General features: G+C 35.8%; 1 protein-coding gene across 1 annotated transcript; it reads right to left on the bottom strand.

Annotated features, from left to right (window-relative positions):
* Positions 1-1,209: 1,209 nt before the first annotated feature.
* On the bottom strand, positions 1,210-21,702 carry LOC120636166 (sodium-coupled monocarboxylate transporter 1-like). Its single transcript, XM_039907502.1, has 13 exons — positions 21,473-21,702; positions 15,923-16,082; positions 15,244-15,361; positions 15,040-15,107; positions 12,326-12,480; positions 11,235-11,375; positions 8,958-9,176; positions 8,217-8,344; positions 7,048-7,190; positions 4,384-4,565; positions 3,709-3,829; positions 2,319-2,462; positions 1,210-1,298 (listed from the first exon to the last, which is right to left on the bottom strand). The coding sequence occupies exons 1-13, from the start codon at positions 21,658-21,660 to the stop codon at positions 1,239-1,241; spliced, it is 1,827 nt and encodes a 608-aa protein (XP_039763436.1). The 5' UTR covers positions 21,661-21,702; the 3' UTR covers positions 1,210-1,238.
* Positions 21,703-22,946: the final 1,244 nt, after the last annotated feature.

Raw genomic sequence — 22,946 nt, 5'->3', positions numbered from 1 at the left:
TCCGGCTACTGGCTACATGCTCTCCCTTCAGCTAACCTGGGCACTATGTTAGACCACACCACTCTATCGGTGGTGATTGGTCTTAGGCTTGGCGCCTCTATAATTCAGCCTCATCGATGCCACTGCGGTGACAGCGTTGACACCTACGGTCACCATGGACTCTCCTGTTCAAGAAGCGCTGGTTGCTTCCCTCGCCATAGCACCATCAACGACATCATCCGACGTTCTCTAGCTACCGCTCACGTACCAGCTGTATTAGAACCTATTGGTTTGGCGCGGAGCGATGGCAAGAGACCTGATGGTATGACGCTCATACCTTGGAGGCTTGGAAGGTCACTTCTGTGGGATGCAACATGTGTTGATACCCTAGCTGCATCACACATCCAGGCCACTTCGTCAATGGTAGGTGCGGCTGCTTCCAGTGCCGAGCAGGCCAAGAGGCGTAAATATGAAAACCTGGATAGCAGCTTCATTTTTGTGCCTTTTGGAGTAGAGACATTGGGGCCGTGGGGTCCGGAGGCAAGAGCCCTTTTCAAAGAATTATCGAAAAGGGTTATCGAGTCTACCGGTGATCCTAGAGCGGGCAGTTACCTTGGCCAACGAATTAGTTTGGCCATCCAAAGGGGCAATGCTGCCAGCTTCTTAGGAACTGTGCCTCGCTGCGGTGGTTTCGAGGACGTTTTAGATTTTATTTAGTTTTTATATGTATGTATTAATAAAAATGATTCTTAAAATTAAAAAAAAAAAAAAAAAATATAATATTATAATTAAATATAAATATAATAATATTATTTTCCATACAAACTACTTCAGAATAGTTTAGGTGTTTACATATGACTACCAATGAAGATAAAAGACCGACACGCACATAGTACCTACGCTACGTGACGCGTGCCTATTAAAGTTACAGGAGTCACAGGAGATGTTCTGGCCGTATCTGATTTCTGTTAGTAAAAACTATGGCAGTGGTTTACTCAAAAACTATTAAGTTTTCGGTTTCCCAGATAATTCTCGGAGACAGTACATAATGTACCTCAAAAGCCTGTAAAATATCATTTCGGTTTTCATTTACAAGTTGTATAAGAGGGACGGGAATAAGTATCATTCCCGTTCTTATTATACAACCCATGTATTAGTAATAATAAAAAAAAAGGAAACATATATCAAAGATTTTATTTTCCATTATATTAATTGAACATAAAACAAAAATAAACAAAACTTAATAAAGTTACTAAATACTAACTAAAATTGTTCGTCCTTTGAGTAACATATTCAGTCTCGCGGCCAGTGTCTTCTTTCTGTTAAGAAATAAGTGAAAAAGAATTATTTTTAACATCACTCTTGACTTGGCTACAATGTTTACACTGTGATGCAGAAGCCCCAATCCTACGTGATACAAAAGCCCCAAATGCTCTTACCGAAATTTTGTACGTACTTAGCCAAGATTGGTTCAGTGGTTAGCCATACAACCGTGTGAAAAAAAAGCGTGTTTGTTGAAAAAAGTAAGGTAAGTCGTAAAATACTATAGACAGTGACTACGTCGTAGACCTCGTCTCCAGTAATAGATTAATTACATACCTAGACCGGAATTGCTAATAACAGAATATTACGATCTATCCGATAGCTCAGTGCATTATTCCAGAATAAAGGCTCGCTTTAAATCATTCATTTATTTATTTTTTCACTTTATTCTCTATTACTTGCTTTTTAGGAACATGTAATATTAATATGAAGTGACGTTATCAGACTGATCCAGATCCCGTAGACCCTTCTGTGGTACTCTATAATTCACAGTCTATTGATTTAACACTGGTGGGTAAGGGCCTCTTTCCTCATGGGAGAAAAGGCTATAACTTGGCCTTCCTTCAATGTGGAAAGGCCACAACGATTAATATGATTTATGTACATGTCAGTAATAATAACCGGGCCGTTAAACTTAAAGTTATCCCAGAGGTACGTGGGTGTACGGCACCAACCTTTTCGGCTCGATCCGAGAATGGATCCGCTGTTGAATTTAGTAACCACTCAAATAACTCTACAGAGACATTTAATGATGCTTTCTTCCTTTTGTTAATGATTTCAATTAAATAGGCATTACTTGCTTTAAAGGTGAAGGAATCATCGTGAGGAAACCTTTATGCATGAGAGATGTCCTCAAAGTTGTGTAAAGGCTTTAATCTGCACTTGGCAAGCGTGGTACGACCAAAACTATTTTCACTCTGAGAAGAGATCCGTGGCCTGTAGTGGGCTGGTAATCGGTTGATAATAAAACTCTCTATACAGATATTTTATGCATATGCCAATAGTCCAACGCTTACTAGATGTATAGAACGGGCCCGCAAGTGTTCCATTTCCCTTGCATGGAGCTCGATGTCATGCTGGGTGAGTCTTGGTCGGCGGCAGTGGACGTCTTGGGGTGGGAGCCAGCGGTGAATCACTGGTGTTAACAGGTCGCGGTGTACCTATTAAACATTCAATCAGAAATGAGGAGTTCCATAGAAGAACTAGAGCTACTGAAATAGCTCATCGAGTCCCTAATCTGAAGTAGAAATAGGCCAGGCACATAGCGGAGAACAGATAGACTTTGGGATCTCATTGTGCTGGAATGGCTACCTCGCGCCGGTAAACGCTGCGTTTTTTGGCCTCCATCGAGGTGAACAGCCAACTCAAACGAATCGCTGGGAGCCGCGGTTGAAGTCCTTGAATTTTTAAACTCCTTACATAAGTCCTATGTCCAGTAGTGGACGTCACTCAGTGGAAGACGAAATGACGATATACCTGGTAAAAAGGAACTTTGCCATAATTTTATTTTTGGGTTTATTTGGGATACGGGATAATACAATTTCTCGATTTTAGCGAGACCATAATTCTATCATATCAAAACCGATTTTAATAAAACTTCTTTTAATTGGAAACTTTTTTATTTTCAGTGTAGCTCAGCACGAATATCTTGAAGACTTTTTAATAAGATATTGAGGAAATATCTACTCGGCAGACAGCAGTAATAAGCTCACTTAAAACTTAACATACATGCCTCATATAACCGAGGCTGAAAGACATTACAACATAAAAAAGCAGGATCTTTTGATTTCCCTAGGCATTCGAGTCAAATAAATAATATGCTGATGATTCATTGTTAGTAATAGAAGCTGAAAACGACGTACGCCAAATTCTCCTCTATTCAAACAGTGTTAACCTCCATATTTGATCAACCATCCTGGCTTTAGTCAACATTGCTATGCCAGAACATTTTTTTTGGTGCAACTACTAAGTTCACGTTTAATTCATATATTTATGTCTGTATTCACAAATTTGGGTACTTAAACAATAATTAAATAATATTTAAGTCACATTTAAAATCTCGAGTCACATTCAATATATCTTCTCAGTCTTGAAAAGTATAAAAAGTAAGGTGAAACTGTAGAAGATCCCCGGGACAGTCATCGTATCCAGAAAAGAAGAGGCGTGCCGTTCCCGCATAGTTAAAAAATAACATTTTAACGGCTTTGCAGCAAAACTGATCTTGACAAAATATCCAATGGTAATTTTAAGACCGGGTAAGTAAACTGTTGCTACGGTTCCAATAACACGGACTAAGTTGCAGACAACAGCTAGTTAGTACTACTAGGTACTAGTAGTATCTTATAAAAATTTGGCACATAGAAGTTAAATAAAATATTATTTTTTTTATTTTATCAGGCTACTTACCATAGCAGGTTCGTTCGGGCGTGTAAAATAAGTTATGATTGATCCAGTCATAATGCACACCAACATACCAATGAGCGTGTAATACAAGTAACTCACTCTGTACAGGAAAAACGTCCCAGATCTGTGAGGAATATAAGGACGTTACAAAGTATCGTTGAAACACATATACAGTCGGCTAGAAGTTCAAGGATGATGTATGCTAGACCGTGGCGGGAACGCGCCGTGCCGCGACGAGGCACGGATCCGAAACTTTACAAACATTTTATATAAAGCGCCAAGGCGTTTTATTGAAGGCGCCGGGTACGACCTGGCCTCGTTTGTAGCTGGCACGTCACACCGTCTACCATAACCAGCATCATATAAAACATTCGTGATGTTTAGGATCTATGTATCGGCAACATCTTTTACGGGCACGGCTCTACATTCATGGCACATAACAGTCCATTTCTGGTTTCCCATATTTATATAAGGATCGCAGCAATATTACAGAGGACGCTGCTGCCCCGGCTCCGTAATGTTCCCTTAGTCGCCTCGTACGACACCCGTGGAAAGAGGCGGGTGGATGCAACTGTATCTGCCGTCTACACGCGGCACAATCTAGCATAAACCATTCTTAAAAATTATAGATAATCTACAAGTATCTGGATACGGGTTTATTATATAACATATCCTGACCTGTCAAACTCTACAATGACGTCTGGTGTCGGTGTGGTGGCGAGAGTGAAGTTGTTCGCGCATCCTGCGACGCTGACGGGTTTCGGCATCACCACGATTTCTCCTCTCAACATGGCCGCCTGAGTTCCCAAGGAGATCCAGCCCACTAGAAGTGTCGAAGTTATACCGCCTACCAACGCTCCCTATAGAATAAAAAGAAAACAAGTTATCTCTAGATTTTTTTTTTACCTTAAAATAAAAAAATATTTTTGCGTAATGAGAAATTAACATTCAATCACCTGTGATAAAATTTAATTACCTATATCTAAATAATAATATGTAGTTACATAAAAAAATAACACATGTATATCTCTGATAAATAATAATTAAATTTTATATAAATTAACTCCAGGGCCGAGTTTGAATCACGCATCTATAACGTTTTTATTAGTTAGATGTGTGTGTTTTACGTATACGGTACAATAATAACTTCAGAGTATTGATGGGGCTGCCGCGCTTCTGTAGTGCATCAAAAATATTTGCGGAGAATCACGTTGGTGACTTTAACGCAATCATGAAATAAAGATGTGCATCAATGATGAGCAGGATGCGCGGAAGCTCCAACAGTACTTTTAAAATATTTAAGCAATAACTGGGAAAATCCCTTAATAGAGCACTGGGTTGGTACACACTCATGCACCAAGTGCTCAAAAGGGTGCTTGCCTTAATTAGTGGATATGTTTGGCCAATTTTAATTTATAAAATAGTTAGTAAGATATTTGTTAGAAGCTTTGGAATTGAAACAAACGAACAATATGAAAACAAAAAACATCGTGAGGAAAACCGCATGCCTGAAAGTTCTCCATAATGTTCTCAAAGGCGTGTGGAGTCACTAAACCCTTGATCCCTGGTCCGGTAATGGGTTAATATGATATATAACATAAATTTATAATTATGGTCGATTGTTGTTTATTTACCACCAAGAAGAAATATAAATATACGCTGTCCAAATCTTATTTTTGTAAGAAATCTGCAACTGTTTTTGTAAAAAAAAGAACCCAAAATTGTACTTATAAAAAGTACCGATGAGATTATGTCATTTTATACAAATATTTAAGTACTACAATGCTAAGAAATGCTGTGCTTCGAACCTTCGAAGTTTCGTTTATACCTATCTCACAACAAAAGAAACATTTATGAACGACAAATACTATTATGAAAAGAGTTAAATGTGTCTGTAAATAACTCCATATCTTACGAGCCATCAAGATCATCAAGAAAGACAAGGTAAGCTAAAATATTCAGATTGTAACAAAAAGGCTCGTTCCAAATTCAACGATTTCACTCGTGATTAACTCTGTAATTGTTTACCACGAGCGAAGATATTTAAGAAAAATCAAATATTGACGTGACAACGTCTTATAAATTGGTTTGCCGGGTGACACTTCAAGAAACTGCGTTACGCTCCGCTCACGTTATGCGCTCACAATGAGAGCGAGTGAGAGGCACGCGTCCCTTCCACTCGGGCATGGTTAGCCCGCCTAAGAGCGAGAGAGACAGACATAAAAAGTGAAAGGCACGCGTCCCTTTGTAGTAAACGCTGTTTCATTGTACGCAAATGTATTGCAAGTTATTGTATGTATATTTGTATATAAATACGTATGTATGTGTAAAGGTAAAAATAAAATTTTGTTAATATGAAATTCAGTGCGAGATTCTTTGTATAAATTAATGTTTTAAATATAATTCTTTGTATAAATAAATGTTTTAAATTGTTACTATTATTTCATCCTTCTTCCTACTATACGAATGAATATTCACATTAAAATTATTTTACCACTCAAAGTCGTTGTCACGTAAAACTTTCGCCCGTATACCGACTTTACAGGCAACCAATTTTTTAATTTTACTGAGGCTGCCATCTGCGTGCTATTTTATAGTTAAAATTGACGGACCAAGCAGGTGGTCAACCTAACAACGTAAGTGGAAAACCATCGCCTATAAAACGAGGCGAGGCATTCAAGGAACAAGTCCGCACAGTGTTGCTCTGAGTAGGCCAATCTGAGCTAGCTAGGTTTTGCCTCATGTGTCTGTAATTAAACCAGCAATCAGACCCTTCAGACCGGAACACAGCAATGCTACGTAAAGGCTGAAGTAGGCAAGGCTATTCTTTAACAAGAATCTCTACTAGAACTCAAAAGGTCTACTTCGACTCAAAATGCTCTACTATGACTGAAAGCTTGCTCTAATAGCAAGCCTTAATATTCAAAATACTGCCATACTTAAAGATGATGCTCCTTGATTTAGTGGATTGCATATTCGACTACCGATCACGAAGACCTAGGATCGATTCCCGGGTAGGGCCAAGAAATTATAGGTGCCTAATGAGTTTCTCTGTTAAGACATTATGTAAAATAATAGAATTTGAGATTTTTCTGAATTAGAGCAACAAGAGAGTATATATACTAGTAACATGTATTGTTACTTTCAAACATTAAATGAAAAGAATCGGTCTACAATAGACAGGGAAATCAATGAAAGTATATAAACAAAACACACAATCGAACATAGCTTCCTCCTTTTTTTGATAAAATATAAATATGCATCACACGAAATATAGCTGCTACTATGGGGAGATTGCGGAGTCTGTAAAAATTTTGTACAAAATAAAAACAAAATACTCACTGTCGCATTGATCCATGGCATAAAAAGTCCCATTGTAAACAATCCCAGAAGACTGCCAGCAGTGATGCCAGCCAAGCTTTTACCCGCCTGTATCAAGGCCCCCATGTGCTCCACGAGAAAAACAAGAGCGACGCAAATTGCACCTTTAGGAATGCGTGAAATATTAGGAAGACAAAAGTATTCCTGATACATAAAATTTTGTGTTTTATATCTTATATTTTTATTAATTTCTACACTTTTTGACAAATGGATTAATGTTTGTACGAAGTATAATAGCCATCCTCTACCACGGAATTTAAAATGAAAACCATAATTGAAAAATTAAAGCGGACCTGGAGCGATGAGTGCCTAGGGTGAAATTGTGTAATCTAGATGAAATAAGCTAGAAATAAAATTTTTGAAAATGCGCCACCTAGATGCAATACTGGGAAACAGCATCGACACTTGATAGCGCTTTTTCGATTCCATACAAATCGTATTTAACTTAACTAAAATGAGGATATCTCGCTCACAAATTATCCTAGCAAATAAGTAGGAGACCTTAATATTCATTTAGTTTAATGTAAAGAGCAATTTTTCCGAAAGGGTCCGCGAATGTATAGCGAAGGTTGACTGTTGACTTGGACTGCTACTTTTGAACCGAAAGGTGACGGTTGTCCCACGTCAGACCTATATTAAGTCTGACTTCAAGTTTGAATTAAATATGATCTGCCGACCCCAGGGATTGTCGGCCAATTGGCGTAGTGGGCAGCGCAACCCTGCTTTCTGAGTCCAAGGCCGTAGGTTCGATTCCCACAACTGGAAAATGTTTGTATGATGAACATAATACACAATATTCATATATATTCATCAATAATCTTAGTACCCGTAACACAAGCTACGCTTGCTTTGGGGCTACGTATTGTATGTATTGTCCTAGTATATTTATTTATTATTTATTTATTTAGAGGAACAAATACCTCAATATAAATAATAAATATACTAATGGAAAAGTACAATCGGCTAATTTGCTTAATGTTTGAGAAAGCTTTCGATTCGGTGGAAACCTGCATGCCTGGGAGTTCTCCATAATTCTCTTAAAGGTGCGTGGAATCTACGACCTATTAGACGACCGTCTATTCAATGTATAATGGCCAATGTATTAAAGGAATATAATATTTTATGCGTACCAGTAATTACAACAATGACTTTCATGATGAAACTGGCGGTCTTCTCTGAAATAGGCTTATTGTACGCTGGTCTAATCAGATCCTCGAATATTACACCGCACAATGAATTTAAGCCAGTAGACATTGAACTAAAACAAAAATATATTTTCATATTATAAAGTCTTTTACTTAAATAAAATCCAAACTCTTCAGCAAGAAACACGATGCATTGGGACTCCGAGGCTACGCGACGCTTCGGTCGGTGTCGGTTTTATGGCCGGAATCAAAACAAGCGAAACGCGAAACGCATGCTGACAAAGTTGAGAGTGTGGATAGTACTCTTGCTAGATCAGCAATTGGAAGTTACCTTAATAACGTTCTAATAGACTTAAAATTACGTAGGTTAAAGGCAGTAGAAATTTCACGAATTGCCTTGTTGTTCCTATAGTTATAATGTCCATTACGGATAACGATATCTTGGGTTTGATTTTCCCCTGTACCAGCTCGGAGTAAAAAAAGTTGGTTAAAGTTGTAAACCGTCTTACCGAAGTACCGATGCGTATTATTTTTAGTCCGTTAGCAACAGTAAGTAACATCGGTTTTTTTGCATGATCGTGAACACAGAACCCGAGATAACTGGGACATTCAATAATATATAGCGGTACAGTTGAGACAGAGATCTCTTCATACATTACATACGGTTTGTTCGTATTGTCCTAGACGCAAGATATGCTTTACTTAACATCCTCATCAATACTGTACCTCAAAGCAGCGCTAAAGACTCCACTCATGAATATGCCTGGTAATGCAGGAATGGATCCAGTGATAGTCATTACGAAGTACGGCAAGAGTTGGTCGCTTTTTCTGATTGCTTTTGTGGTGAGCGGATCGCAGCTCGCAAAAGTTGCATATATCACTAACCCAGTGTAACAACATAGTGATACGATGATAAAAATCCCGGCAGCCATTATGAAAATTGTTCTGGAAAAAATAAATACAAATAAATACAATGCAATTTACTTTGGATAATCTGATGAAATTAATGCTTCGTTCGCTGTTATTGACCTAAGTAAAGTAAGCCTTATTAGTGGTATCTTCGATATCTTGAGGAAACGTGCATGGTTTTGATTCCCCAAAAAGTTCTCAAAGGTGCAGCCTCAGCCTCAGTTCTGATCATTCAGAGAAAATATCCGTTCCTTATAGAGGTCCTTTAACGGGTTTATAATAAATGCCTTAATAGTTTGAGATCTTATGAAATATTGTAACTTTTTTTTAATTTATACTTCTTTTGGCGCGTTAGGGAAAAATTATGAGAGGAATTTTTTACGATATACGCGTACACCGACACAAAAAACGACACCCTGAAGTTAGTTAAGGTTTGACAGCGTACACTTTCAATCGTCAAAGGCTGCGGGTTCATGTCGGTGATATAATTGATTCAATTGTAAAAAAAATTTCAAATTTTAATGTTGAGTGAAACTTGTCTGTCCGATAATGAGTCTATTAGTATTCCAAATTTAATTATGTTTATAATATCCATTTCTTTAATTATGTACATTTTTTTTGTGATATTTAAATAATCTTTGTTTAACTCGATAATGCGTTATAAGAAAACTTTCATTTTCGATTCTACGATTCTACGTTTGTAGGCGTAAAATATTTTTGTTTATCTTGTTTTGGCAAAGATGTATAGCTTCTAACGCGTGTAAATAAGAACATACACGTTTTTTTTTTACTTTATATATCCTATTATTTTAACAATGCTAAATGATACGCTAGGTACGTATCTCAAAAGCGGCTAAAATCTCCCAGTTACGTTGTGGATTGTCGAATATGTATTTTCATATTTTATAAGTTATGTGTTTTGTTACAAAAATAGGAGAACGTCAGTATCCCGTTGTGCCCCATGGAGACAGACACATAAAGCTCGGGGAAATGAGCGAGAAATACATAAAATATGAAAAAATAGTGGTCAAGTTCTTAGAGTAATGATAGTATTCTCAATATTGTGGAAAGTGCTGTTTAAACTTAATAAAATCGGACTATAGTTGAAAGTAAATATTTAATTTTCATATAGTGCGATTGCTTTTACAAATATTGCGCTTCATTGGTACTATAATTTCCGAGTAATTTCTTTTATGTATTTGTGAGTTTAGCATGATTTATTTTTTAATTTGTGGTTTTCCTTTTAATTACATAGGTACAAACGTAGCGTGGAAAAATATATGAACGACGAATGCGCAATGCATGTAATGATGTAATGATAAGTGAAAGTTCCTGGGTGGTGTGGGAATTTATAAATCTAACTTTGAACACACTTAAAGCAGGAGGCATCTTCTTACGACACATTGTGGTATAACTCCAGATAACCCAATCTCTCTCGCTTTTTACAAAAATAAAGGTTCCAAGCCAAGATGCAGTGCTTAGCTTTTAAAACAACTAAGTATATCGTGAAAGACTTCTCATATCTACTTGAGTGTCCTTACCTTCCTTCCTCAAACGGTTTTGCTACTTTCTGGGCCCCTACTTGTATAATAAGTTTAACGCAGAACGCAGCGTTAATTCATAACTTACCACCACTCATTCAGTGTAAAAATAAAGTAACATCTTTTTTGCTTAGTAAATTTTACGAAGAAACAGAAGATTTCTTACAAACTTCAATTTAATTTACCTGATTGTCATTGTTACTTAAACCCTACCCCAAAAATTAATAACACAACACACACACAAACACGCACTCATACTATCTCACACACACACACACACACACACACACACACACACACACGCGCACACACACGCACACACCCACTTAACACAGATAAAATCTAGCTAGGGTAGCCAGTTTGTCAACTCATTATATGTGCAATTTTGAAAAAAAAAAACGATATTATTATTATATTCCTCATTCAGTGAAAAAGCTCAACCTCAAGGCTCCAGCTACGGGCTAAGGTCCCTTGGTAAAGATTCCTTTATCTCACAAAATTGTCCAGTCGTCAAAGAAAAGTAAAAAATCCAAAAAAAATTGAAGGCACTTACATTCTAGCCCGTTTGAGAGATGAAAGGGCAAGACACCGCTGGATCATCGCTTGGTTTACGGAGCACGAGGCTAGCCAGCTGAAGTAGTTGCCAAATACAGTACTCCAAAATGTATGGCGAATGGTGGGATCAATATCCATTCTGGAAATAACATCAAATTTATATTATAAGTGGTTGTTAGTTGAATGGTTAGCATGTTCAACTACGAATTGCAGTTCTGTCTTCGATTCTCAGGATGTGCCTGGAATTGTAAGGTATTGGATTCATCCGAAGTAGTAGACATGGGTGATATACAACAACGTGCCCCGGATATTTAGCTTTTATGCATGTTATGTTATCTCTAACATTTAATAATAAGCGTGAAAATATACCAACTTGAAATGAAGCAGCCTGGTGGGTCTTTAAACCCCCCCCCCCCCCACCTGTTTGAGAGGAGGCTCGTGCTCAAACAGCCTTTTTCTCAAGTTATGAATAAATGAACGAATTAATACATTTATTGCACACTAAGCAAAATTACAGAAAATAAGAGAAAAAACATAATACAGCGTATACAATCTCTTCCAGGCAACCAATATTATACATATACTCATATAATATAAATATATTAATAAATAAATAAATATATTTTTTGTATTTATATGTTTTTATATATACTTATATAACTACACAAAATAGATACTTATTAATATGAATAAATAAATATGTTATAATACCATTACCTACATGCTATATTGTTTACTTTTTATATGTTATCTTCTCGTTATTATATTCCCTAATTTAGAGGGATTCGACAGACTTACGGAGAAAGTGTAGTGTTAAATCAGACAGCTTATTGAAGTTAGGGACATTGCTTTTCTTAAACCTCTGAAACAGATGGACGTAAAATATGTAAGATTAGCGCACCTAACTCTGGGAGCTCGCTTTACTTAGACCATGTGACCGACGGACGAACGGCACATGTGAATACAGCCTTTTAAACCTCGCTTACCTAAGACCTTGTGACTGATTGACGAACGGCTATAATGCAAAGCCTAAGTTATTTTGGCGAGCTCGGTTTGCTCGTTCTGTATTAAAAACTTCTCATAACTCACATAAAGAAGTCTAGCCTGTCACCTTCTTTGTTTATTCTTAAAACTTCGCCTATTCCTCCAAGACGACAAGTACCATAAGCAAGTACAAATATTACTCCAAAATACATAAGTATTGTTTGTAAGGCATCCGTCCATACCACAGCTTTCAAGCCACCCTGAAAATTAAGAAAAGATTTCATTTTTTTTTTTTTTTTTATAAATAAATAAATATACTACGACAATACACACATCGCCACCTAGCCCCAAAGTAAGCGTAGCTTGTGTTATGGGTACTAAGATGACTGATGAATATTTTTATGAATTATATATACATAAATACTTAGAAAATATATATAAACACCCAGACACTGAAAAACACTTAATGCTCATCACACAAACATTTTCCTGTTGTGGGAATCGAACCCACGGCCTTGGACTCAGAAAGCAGGGTCGCTGCCCACTGCGCCAGTCGGCCGTCAAAGATTGATCTGACTGATCATTAGATTGATAGCAATTTTTTAATTATTATATTTCATTCATCATCAACCTATTAGCGGCCCACTACGGGCTGTTCTCTTTTTGAGAGGAGAACGGTACTCCTCTCAGAAAGAGAAGGCCGTAGTCTACCACGCTGGCCAAGTGCGGATTGGTAGACTTCACACTCCGTTCAGAACATTATGATGAACTCTCAGGCACGCAGGTTTCCTCACGATGTTTTACTTCGCCGTTTAGAGCAAGTGATATTTAAATTTCTTAAATTAAAAATGCGCATAACTTCAAACAGTCAGTGGTGCATGCCGGAGCTCAAACACAGTCTCCACGAAATGAAAACTGATGCTTTACCTACTAGGCTACTATCTATACTATCACCGCTTCTATATTTGATTAGATTATTGAAATTTCGGTCAATTTCGAGCCACATTCGTGCACATAATAACATATCAAGTACTATATATGATGGATTAAAAAAATGGGGTTGGAACACGTTTAAAAGCTGTGTTAGCCACACAGTTTTGAAATGTGTTCCCACAAGAAAATAGAACTTCTTTAGAAGGCGCAAATAAAAGTAATGAAACACTTCTACGTGCAATAACACTTGACCCAGTAAACCAACTTTAAATTTTTATCTCTTATTTCGTGCAATATTTCAATATGGGAATAGAAATCAATGATTTTTTGATTTTTCTCTTCACTTTCGTGCCAAATTCATGCCAAGATTGTAGGTCAACGATAAGAATATAGAGCGTGATATATAGGTTTTGATTGCAGTGTGAGTTGTGTGGTATACATATGGAAACACGCTTCAAAAGGCTCTTTCTTTTAATTCTATTCCATTTAAACTATTGAGTTTTTTTTAGTTTTTATTTTAAAGGTTTGGTTGGAATGGCCAGTGATAGGCCAGTGGCAAGGATTTCGACTTTATATTACGGGGCCGAGTTCGAATCCCAGCTACCTCTAACTTTTGCAAGTTATATGCGCTTTAAGTAATTTAAATATAACTTGCTACAACGGTGAAGGAAAACATAGTGAGGCAACCTGCACACCTGAGAGTTCCACATTATTAATGTGCCGACCATCCAAACAATCCCGAAGACACACTTTCGCACTTATAGTATTTCGAATTTTCAAATCACAAAGTTACTTAGGATTTTTACCTACATACACAATGCCAATGGCATTCAAGCTATTACACAGACACAATAGGTCTATGTCTATTATAGGATTTATTTAACCGACCCCATTTCGTCTCTAAAGGTGACCAGTGGCTACGTATCAGCGGGGCTATTCGCAGGAAATACGGTGTTGTACTCATATACTCATGTATATAAGTAATTCTAAACGTTATGATTTCATAAGACACAGATATAAGACTTCGTATGATATTTATGTCAACAAACATTGTTTTTATTTTGGAAGGTACGATTCTATGAGATTGAATTCATAGTTGTGCTCATACCTCGAGCACTATATCTGAAATACTTTTATAAAAATGGAGAGATGTTGTAAATGGAAAAATATTATAAAAAAAAGTAATAACAACAAGAAATAAATGACGAACTATGAAGTAAATCAATGAAGAATGATTTAAATAAAAATAGACAAGTGTTGAATAGTATTTCCACAATATTTCTATCAAAATAAAGGTGTCAGATGTCTGCATTTTGAACAAAAATATATTGTCGCATGTTATTTGGAAATTAGTTGAAGATTAAAATAATGCCAGCCCCCTTAGGTGGGCTACGGCGATAAGGGTTATCCCTTTTCGGTAGGCGGCATGTTTGTATAATTACTTAGCCACGACTGAATCCCCCCCCCAAGACAAGGCCAGAGAGAATTTAGAATTGTATAATTTTGGATATATCTATATTCAAAAATCATTAAATACATATTTTCTCAGTTGGTCCTGTGTAAAACGTAAATGAACAAGTTTTGTTGGTGGAATCTTTTACTTCAGGACAGTAGTAATTTCCTACCGTAAGAAAAAACTGTTGGTATTTCAAAACTTTACTAATATTTCAAATGTAGGTATAATTTAATACGTTTTTAAATTATATCATATAATTTTAAAAGTACTTTTTTTTTAATTATGTTAAAACAGGTGCAGTGCTCTGTACAGCAATTTTGCGGAAATGGTGTCGAAAAATAGAAATATTACTGGTAAAAACATTTAAGGACAGTGCGTGTGCGCGTTATAACACATAAATAATGTCATTGGAAGTGGGTAGAATACTTACAAGTGTAGTGTAGAAAATACAGACGATGCACACAATTGGTGTTATCATGTGAAGATTGACCCCAGTAACTGGAAAATAGATGTTATTACTGTAGTATGAAGTTAATAATTTATATTATACACTATAAAATATTTGACATTACGATAATGTGCCTAAACGCGAGCGACCCATAAGAAGAGATTTACAATACTGTAATATAATTACCTTGGCTAAAAGCTAAAGCTGGAACATAGATAACGATCGGTATGTATAATAACATTTTAATAATAAATATCACAGATCCCAAGAGACGAACGTTCTGGTTGAACCTTAACCGCAAATACTGAAAACATAATGAAAATTTAAAACATTAAAAAATCCTAAGGACTTCACTTAAGGCTACCACAGGCAAAGCTAACGTAATATAATTCTTATTAACTCCACGTTTAAGGATACGCCTATTTGTCTGTTAAGTGAGTTTATTTTTAGATTAAAGTAATTTTGGAGTCTGGAAATACGGAATGAATCATATTATCTAAGGTCATAACTACGCGACACGTAACTAACTGATCGTACAAACTAAGGATGCTACATTATTCAAAAGACTTGGGATCTTGGCAATAGCATATTTTTTTGATATTTTATTTAACCTAAATAAAAAATGATTTAGACGAAAAGCGAATTATGGCAAATAAAAGCAAGAGTATTGCCCATATTCTCCATTAATTCAGTTGTTTGCTTCAAGCTTCGATTCCAGCGGAAAATCTCACAAAGAATGGTAGCGAACTGGCCAGGCGAAGCGAGGGCTCTCACTCACTCACATGGACTCCCTTTGCCTCGGGGAGTGTTTAGATCTGGGTTCACATAATTATTAGTAACTCATATTAAATAATAATTTTTTTACCTCATAAGTAGACGTAATTTGTAAATTGTAAAAAACAGGCAGATAGACTATCGCTATGGTCAGAGATACGATCCACTCTGACAGAACAATAGTCCAAAGTTGGGTACCGTAGGTGTACATTTCAGCCGGGAGACCGAGTAATGAAATTCCGGAAACGTAGCTGGAATAGAAATATTTTTAAACAATTTTATCAACTAGCTATTTTAGTATACTTTATAATAGAATAGAATCGATATATCAACTACGAGTACTTCTTGAGGTTTCTTGAGAAAGGTGATAATTTTAATTGAAATGTTTTTATCTAGACTTAAAGGAAATGTATATAAATGAAAATTTTAAAAAAAGTGTATGGAAATCGATATGCATTTTAAATTCATAAAGAGGAAGCTTAACTTAATAGATAAAATAATAGATAATATATAATATCTATCCCTTAAGCCCATATATTACTACATAATTTTTATATATTTACAGTCTTTTATAGCTCCAACCACCTAACAGAGTTAAATAAATATATGATTTTCTACATTTTGCGGATGGACAAAATTCAACTATTTCTAACTTATATAATTAATTTGACAATTAACGAATGAACTGGTAAAATTCATTTTTAGGTATTAATATAAATGCGAGTGTTTTTTTTAAATTTGTTTGTTTATTTATTTACAAACTACCATTGCAAAACCGTGCCCACGGAATTATAAAAAACCGAAATAACTCGTTCGAAGCCGGTAAGAGCAACTTTTTTATATTATGGCAAACGCATCATTCCACGTTAAGGATCTTTCAATGATGAGTACTTCGCATTCAATGATTTATAGCAGTTCCTATAGCATTACGGAGAGAATCAAACCCGAGACGTCCCACACATGATTGCCGTGGTTGCTCGTGCCGTGTGATATTTCATACAAGGAACAGGTTATTCAATAACACAGGAATTATAACGATGTTTAAGTGTCTGCCTTCATTTATATACCTATTGTTGCTAATTTCCTTGAAAGAATAACTAGATAGCTTGCGTAAAGGCTCACACAAAGAGGTGGTGTGACATAGATTTTTTTTTTGCTTTAAAATGCTTTTGTAGTGCGTTTACCGAGACACACCAAATAGTTATAATAATAATTGTTATGTAAATAGATACCAACCCTGAGTGCCTAAAGACGAAGGTCTTCGAACAGTGCGTGTTGCCAGTCTGAAACATGGTCGTTAACTATGGGCCTCATAAGAAGGCTCAGAGTCACTAAGCGGGCGATGAAGAGAGCTTTGTTCGGAGTATGTGGAGGTTCGTAGAAGCACCAGAGTTACCGACATAGCTCAATGAGTCGCGAAGCTGAAGTGGCAATGGGCCGGACATAGTTCGGAGAAAAGGATAAAGAAAGGATGGACGTTGGGGTCCCAAGGTGCTGGGATAGCAGCCCAGAACTTGTAAGCGCAGCGTTGGTCGTCTCCCTACGAGGTGGACAGACGACATTAAGCGCGTCGACGGTAGCCGCTGGAACCGTGGAATTTGGAACTCCCTACAAAAGACCTATGTCCAGCAGTGGACGTCTATCAGTTGATGTGATGATGATGATGATGATGATGATGATAATGATGAAATAGATACCTTAAACTTTACAAAACTAGTTGTCACCTACGATTTTTATGTCATTGACATTAAATGACATTTATGAAAGCATTTCGATCCCTTGTTCCGTGGAAAACAAAAATAAGTCTCACAATTTTCAGGAATAAAAAATAGCCTATGTGCTATACCAGGCTCTCATTTGTTTCTCATCCAGACCAGTTAAACCGTTTGATGTGTTCGAGTAACAAACATGCATCTAAACTTTCTGTTTTATAATATTACTAGATATATATTATTATTTTATGTTATAGTTTTCTTCAGGGCGTCGTAACTTTGGTTATAAATTAAAGATACGCTTCACAATTGCCTACCTGCCTATAGCATTAATCTAGATTGAATAAAGAATACGTTGACATGATGATCAAATATAATACACACGAGCTTTTATTTTCCGATTTTTGATGCAAGCTATTTATATGCAAAATTGACCAAGATAAGTTAAGTGTCAAGCCATCAAAACGTACCACGTACGTATGCATATTACATATGTGGCAATATTTTTAAGATCAGTTCAACGGATAAGCAATAGGCAACAAATATTAGGGTTTAAGTCAAATCAGCTTCAATAACAGTATATGAAACTGAAAGTTAAAGTTATATTAGTTAAGATTATCACTGTCTGTGATCTACTAACCTCAAAATTGCTACCCGTCGTATCGTATGTAAAACTATATATATATATATATATATATATAGTTTTACATACGATACGACGAACCATATATATATATATATATATATATATGGTTCAAATAAAATATGGTAATTTTTTTAGTTAGGTATCATTGTGATTTCCGACAAAAAAACCTAAAAGTTTAATGCCTTGTATATAATTGTGTTATGTAAGTGCTTAGTCGACCAATTAAATCCACTAAAAGAGTACTTTTCAAGACGAAACTACCGAGCCCAAACTCGATGGACTTCAGTTTACAGACAGAGAGAGAGAGAGAGAGATAAACCTGGGCGTTAAATAAAAAGCTTGTAAAATACAAAACTAAATAACAATTGATTTGTTTACATTTAAACTTTATGTCAATGAATTGGAAACTCTACGTAGTGTTACTAAGTCAGATAGTATACATAATTCTACAACGAGAGACGATCCTTCCGGTCCGTACTCGGTCAGTTGTCACCGTTAGAATGTTCTCAGAATCCGTTCAGGTCCCCATTAAAGCAATTTTATAATAGACACTGCGACCTCTCGCTCGATATGATTCTGGTTCATCTTGGTTTGTAATCCATGCTCAAACATTGTTTTGCGTTGCAGACGAATATTTATCCTTACAAATAAACGATCCATCTGCAAAACGCAGTGATTATGGGCAACCCCCCTTTGGGGAGGCCTTTAGTCCAGCAGTAGACTATTATGAGTTATTAATGAAAAATATTGATGGTATATTGATGGTATATTTATCAAAGAAAAGTGTGTTAAGTGGTTCCTCTGCGTTTCACGCAGCAACGGAACGATGCATTGACATGATATTATTATTATGCACGGATATAGTTTGTGACTGCTATTGGCATAGGTTTTTTATCTCGGAGTAATGCATCCATAATGAAATTTCTAATGACAGAACATTGAAACCCCGAAATTTTATCTAAAAACCGAACTCAATGGGTAATGCTGCTTGGCAAATGCACAAAAATCTCTACTAGAACTAAAACAGTATCTATACTTATAATAAAACTGTAACTGGAAGATTTCTGTACATTTAATATATTTTGAAAATTTTGACCGTGGGATGCTTTATAATCGATACTGAGTCCAAAACAAATTTTTATTTAATTTTTGGTCTGTCTATCCGGGCATCACGTAAAAACTACTGAACGGATTTAAATAAAGTTTGGAATAGTGCTAGCTGATATTTTGATAGTAAGGATACTTCTAAACATTAAGTTTCATCCGGGAAATGGTAGGAAATTTTTTATCAATTTTACTTCATAGCTCCGTTAATTTTGAACCGATTAATATATTTTTTTTATTTGTAATAGTATACTATCTAGCATGTACTGTCTAATTTTAATAAAGATCTTATAAATATTGCCGGAGATAACTCTTCCCATAAAATAACATAAAGTCGATAACAGCAAGTCGCAAGGCATATGGGACAACGATCGAATGCATGCGTACCATCCTACTAATATTATAAATGCGAAAGTTTGTGAGGATGGATGGATGGACGTATGAATGGATGGATGGATGGGTGTTTGTTACGCTTTAACGCCACAACGAATGAACCGATTTGGCTGAAATTTGGCAGAGGCACTATCTGATAGTCTGGAATAGCTCATATGCTTCTTTTTTATGCCGGAACAGCAAACAGGTTCTACAGGAATTTGTCTTTCAAAATCCGCGCAACGGAGTTTTAGTTAATATAGGCATAGTTGTACTATTATAAAGCTTTTGAGTTAGTTTAGTTGAAAGCGCTCGGAAAATGATCTCGATTTAGTTTTTTTGGATTGGTAGTATCAATAAAGGCTATACAATAAATCGTTACGGCTTATAGCTACCATATCATTAATAAATGTTGCAAAAACTGCAAAATGTATCCTTTTTCAGACAGTGCGATGCTTGAACGCTAAAAGTTACGCCAAACGACTGAAGTATGTCGTATGTACATCGGAATTGTCGGAATAGTTTATTTAAAGTTATATTAAACAGTCTACGAAAATATACGACTATTTTTTGAAGATGACTCATTCGCGGACGAAGTCGCGGGGGTCCGCTAGTATATTATCACTTTTATACTCTAGTTCAGAGGTCGTTGCCCTAGTTAGACTTGAATTTATTCAAAATTTGGAGCATGATACTTTTTATTTTATTTTATTACAAGCTTCCCTCGTGGTACTCAATGGTACTTGATGATGCAGTCTAAGATGGTAGTTACCATTTAGGGGTATGGTAGTTATGGTATACAATAACTATGAGGCATCGTGCAAAGGCTAATGCCCTTGACGGCATATATTTTTCGGTAGGATGGTACCAACCACCATACCAGATTTTTTTTATTTAGAGTAGCTTCGTAATAAAATGCCCTATATTACAAATATATAACAGTTCTTAAGATTAACATGGCTTCATATAATCGCTGGTATTGAGTCTTATCATATAGATTTATAGAGAATAGAGCACATCCCGTATCAAGTTCGTATCAACTTTCTGTTTCAAGTACATATAGATGCAAACGGTCAAAATAAAATAAAAAAATATACAGAAACTTAATAAATTTTATAAGACATAATTAAATAATTTAATAATTTGATATTTTGTCGTAAAGTTTACGGCTAAAAGTAATAAAAATAATATAATCTTAAAAATTATCGCTAAATTTGATCCAATACCAAATAGATAAAGAGTAAAAAATCCGTACAAATATATATTAGTAAAAAGAGTAGCCAAATAACAAAAGAGTTATATAATGTATATTTCGATTAAATTCAAACACCTACGTATAATTTATTTTGCATTTATTTCATATTATTTTTTAACAGAAAAAATAAATGCAATTACGGAAGCAAAATATGGAATATATTAATGAAATCAGGTAAGTAAATAAATGAAATGGTTGTATTAATAATATATGGATACACTTAAATCGAGTGTTTGAAAGTAATCACACTGTTTACTAAGTATTGCACACACATACACTACTGATTGGTGGATGTCCTTGGGAGAGTTCTCACCTATCTCGAGATAGATTTCCTTCAGATTCTCATGAAATTTAAATAGGACCACCAAAATATACTGTAGTAAAAAAAATGGTTACGAAATAGGTTCAGTTAAATCGCCATAGAATAATACACTTGTTGAACTATTAGTGACTAAAAATCCTTCTTTTTTTGAAAAACAATTATTAAAATATAATTAAAACGTTCGCAATTCACATAGACTATAAAAATGCAGGATCACATGACCTAAATACCTGGCTATCAAGGACATTGAGATGGGGAACATTCCCATGGTTTTCCCTCCCATCAGATATTCCGCTGTTGTGTTCTGCTTCTTCGTGGCAAAGAATGCGAAGTAGACACCGATTAAGGCTGAAAGAAGCAACATTGCCCCGAATACCAAATAATCCAACCAATCGAAGTATACTTGGGATTCGGACATGTTGAGGCGTGCGCGTTCGACAGCCACCACGCGAGAATTTCATCTCGGACTCTAGTACCGTGTGGCGAGAGGAGCCGGAGCTATCAGCAGTAGTGCTATATTTATCCTCTGAAGGATCTCGGACGGACCCATTAGAGGGATGAGGATCATTAATTGACTATTTACCGGTCCGCCGCGTCTTGCACTCGTCACCGTACATATATACGTTAAACAAAAGTTCGTAGGTTAGTTCGAACTAGGCACTGATACAAATCTTGACACTTTTAAACCATAAAATTAATGACGTCTACTTTGATTGATCAAATTACGACATACAGAATCAGAGTATAGAATATTTAATGAAAATAGAATATATTCTAAAAATATCAAATTACCCTGCCACGCTTCGCTGTGGCACATTGTGATTGAATGGTTGAGAAAAATAGATAAAAACAATCCTTGATGCGTATTATATATCATGCTAAAATTTCAGCCCGATCATTGCAGAACTTTTTGAGTTTTTGAAGCGTACACAAACCAACATAAAACGTTATATGTGTTTTAGCACTAAAGATGTCCCTCCTACTTTCAGAGGCAACCAGTGTTATTTGGAAATTAAAGATAGTTGCAATCATTGACTACAAATCTTACATAGACTCTTTCGCACTTAAAGTTTTAGTAGCACCTATTAAAACATTTTGTGGCCAAGCTTGTCAAGGGAAGTCCCTACTACCCCCATACCTATTTAAGCTGTTAAGCTGCGTTCCAGTCCGAACGGTGTCATTTCATAGGATGTGTTCCTTGCATGGCATTCAAAGTGTTCCTCACTTTATGTAACAAATTATGGTTTTTCACTAACCATTGGGTTTCCACAGCTTGGTCCATCATATATAAATAATTTTAACGCCCCCACAATCTCCTCTAGGGCTAAACATTTTCGAAATCTGTTAGTAAGTGACCTTAATTTAACAAACATGTAACATTTATTAAATTTTAAGTCTGTGGGAATTTTAGTATAACGTTTTCATTTTTTTTCATTAGCACCCCCGTAACCGATTTTGTGATTTAAACTTCATTCAATACAATCTTGTTTGCTCGTAACATAGCCCAAAAAAATTCTGGCCAAATTTCATGTCTAAAAGAGTTAAAATTCAATATTTAAGTCACTGTATCCTCTACATGGATGCAAAATTTCAATTCAATCGGATGTATAGTTTAATATTTTTAACGGAACAACCGTAAAAAAGTCTATAGATTTATATATTAGTATAGAAATAGATTAGTATAGATGTAAAAAGTTAAGAAAT

Source organism: Pararge aegeria, chromosome Z (genome assembly GCF_905163445.1).
Source record: "Pararge aegeria chromosome Z, ilParAegt1.1, whole genome shotgun sequence".
NCBI lineage: Eukaryota > Metazoa > Arthropoda > Insecta > Lepidoptera > Nymphalidae > Pararge > Pararge aegeria.
Note: the sequence above shows the minus strand (reverse complement) of the source record. Positions and strands in the feature narration are given on the sequence as shown.

Coding starts and splice junctions, on each gene's coding strand:
- LOC120636166 (XM_039907502.1), bottom strand. CDS start 21,660: ATGTCCGAATCCCAAGTATACTTCGATTGGTTGGATTATTTGGTATTC. Junction 16,083..21,472: donor TCAATGTCCTTGATAGCCAG/GTATTTAGGTCA, acceptor TTTCTATTCCAG/CTACGTTTCCGGAATTTCAT. Junction 3,830..4,383: donor GTCATTGTAGAGTTTGACAG/GTCAGGATATGT, acceptor TATTCCTCACAG/ATCTGGGACGTTTTTCCTGT.